Source organism: Aptenodytes forsteri, unplaced genomic scaffold (assembly GCF_000699145.1).
Source record: "Aptenodytes forsteri isolate BGI_AS27 unplaced genomic scaffold, ASM69914v1 Scaffold16, whole genome shotgun sequence".
NCBI classification, from domain to species: domain Eukaryota; kingdom Metazoa; phylum Chordata; class Aves; order Sphenisciformes; family Spheniscidae; genus Aptenodytes; species Aptenodytes forsteri.
Genome location: NW_008794753.1, coordinates 632,457 through 634,533, shown reverse-complemented (window position 1 = coordinate 634,533; position 2,077 = coordinate 632,457). Strand labels below are relative to the sequence as shown.

The 2,077-nt window shown below is 69.2% G+C and overlaps 1 protein-coding gene across 1 annotated transcript in view; it reads left to right on the top strand.

The window, feature by feature from the left end:
• ESPN (espin) overlaps positions 1-1,918 on the top strand; it is an 11,094-nt gene extending 9,176 nt beyond the window's left edge. The window contains exons 10-12 of the mRNA XM_019470711.1: positions 1,114-1,193; positions 1,275-1,286; positions 1,390-1,918. Of these exons, the coding sequence (XP_019326256.1) occupies positions 1,114-1,193; positions 1,275-1,286; positions 1,390-1,537 (240 nt within the window). The 3' untranslated portion in view covers positions 1,538-1,918. The remainder of the gene's footprint in view (positions 1-1,113; positions 1,194-1,274; positions 1,287-1,389) is intronic.
• Positions 1,919-2,077: the final 159 nt, after the last annotated feature.

Here is a 2,077-nt window from a genome sequence, read left to right as displayed (position 1 = left end):
CGCCCAGGGAGGCGGCGGCCGGCGGCAGGGCGGCTGCTGGCCCGCTGGAGGAGCGTTGCCCGCCGGGTGCCAGGGCGGCAGATCCGGCGGCTGAGCCGCACTGCAGTGCTGTACTGGCCTCAGCACTTCCTGCCCCGTGTCGGCGGCTCGCCCATGCCCCACGACAGCCTCCCGCTCGACCTCTTCATGTTGGGCTACTTCCAGCTGCTGGAGATGCCACTCAGCCCCGAGGAACGGCGGTTCCGCCACCTCCTCTGCTACGAGATGTTCAACCGCCTGGGCAGCCACAGCTGGCATCGCGTCCGCCGCTTCCACCGTGCCGCGCTGGAGCGGGTCGAGGCTGGCCACTGCTGCTGGCTTGACGGCTTTGAGGACCTCATGCAGGAGTTTTTCGGGGACGACCCCACCATGGTGGCGGAGAGCCCGCCGGAGCCCCCCACCATGGCCCCGGGAGGGGAGGGGGCAGTAGTGCTGGTGCCGGAGCTGGGCGAGTTCAGCGAGGAGGATGTCTGCCACTTCATCGACCGCAGCTTCTCCTTCTGGAAGGAGAAGGAGGTGGACATGTCCGACACCTGAGCCCAGCAGGATGCTGCGGGCTGTGCCAGCGGTGTGGCATGGGGCTGGCCGGGAGCAGGCGCTGGGGACAGCTGGGGACAACAGGACCCGGTGCCCGGGTGTGCTCAGCCGCCTCTGCGGCTCTGGCAGTGCCGCGGCTTGGCTCAGTGGAGGGCTTGGTGTTGGTTCTCGTGGACCCGGGCAGAGGTTGCGGTGTGCCGCTTGCCGTGGCTGTGTGTTGTGCGGGGGCTGCAGTGCCGGGGCTGTGCTCCCCTCTGGCGTGGTGTTTGCGGTGCCGGGGCAGTGTGGGCCCCCCACGTGTCAGTGCAATAAAGCTGTGGTGTGCTGCGAAGGGCTGGCCGCGCTGCACACTCCTTCCTCCTCCCTGCGCCGGCAGAAGGCGGGCGACGTCAGTAAGCCGCGTGCTGGCTGGGAGCGTGGCTCAGCCTGGCCACCAGCGGGATGTGGTACCATGCGCTTGGGCAATGCCGCTGCCCCCCGGTGCCAGCGGTGAGGATGGGCTCCCGGTAGTGCCGGTAACGTGGCTGTCTGTTGCAGGAGAAGGAGGAGGAGGCGCGCCTGGCCAGCATGCCAGCCTGGAGGAGGGACATTCTGCGCAAGAAGCTGGAGGAGGAGAGGTGAGCCGGGGCTGGGGGATGCCATACTGGCCGGCCACCCCCATGGCTCCACTAACCCCGCTCTTCCCTTTGCCTTCACAGGGAGCAGAAACGGTGAGTGCTTGCGGGCCCCGCGCGGGGGGGGGGGGGCGGGCGGGCACGGTGGCTCCGGCGGCTCCGGTGACCACGGCGCCCCGTGCCCTCCGCTGCCAAGCAGGAAAGAGCAGGAGAAGCTGAAGCGGGAGGAGGAGGAGAAGGAGAAGGAGCAGTCGGAAAAGCTAAGGACTCTTGGGTACGATGAGACAAAGCTGGCACCCTGGCAGAGGCAGATCATCCTCAAGAAGGGGGACATAGCCAAGCACTAGCCACGCCACGCCGCACCCCAGCTCTTCGTGGCGGGAGGAGGCCGGCAGGTCCCAGCAGGGACCAGGACACACCTCAGCACCCTCCTCCCGCCGCGGACAGCCACGTAGCCTGACCTGGAGGAGCCCCCGTCACCGACCCAGGCACCCGTAGTCCCCATCCCACTGCCGCCAGCCCACTGCCACCCCGTGCTGCCCTTTGCAAAGTGAGCTGCCGCAGCGTGGTGCACCTGGCTCCTGCCGCCCAGCTCGACCACTGCAGCTGGGCTCGCTGTGCCGCCCGGCTCCCCGTGCTCCCCACTGGCACCGCTTGCCATTGCGGCCGCGGGGCCTCCCCGCCTCCCCTCCTCCCCCCCCCGCCTCTGGAGCTGCTTGAGGCCGGCTCCCAGCTCGCCTCCACCCCGGACTGCCTGCCTTTCCAGTGATTAAAACGATAAACCCCGCCAGCAGTGCCCCGCGCCTTCCTGGGGCTGCCCACACCACCCCCCTGCCTGCACTGTGCTGCGCCCACTGCAGTGCCCCCATCGCCTGAACCCCCCCAAT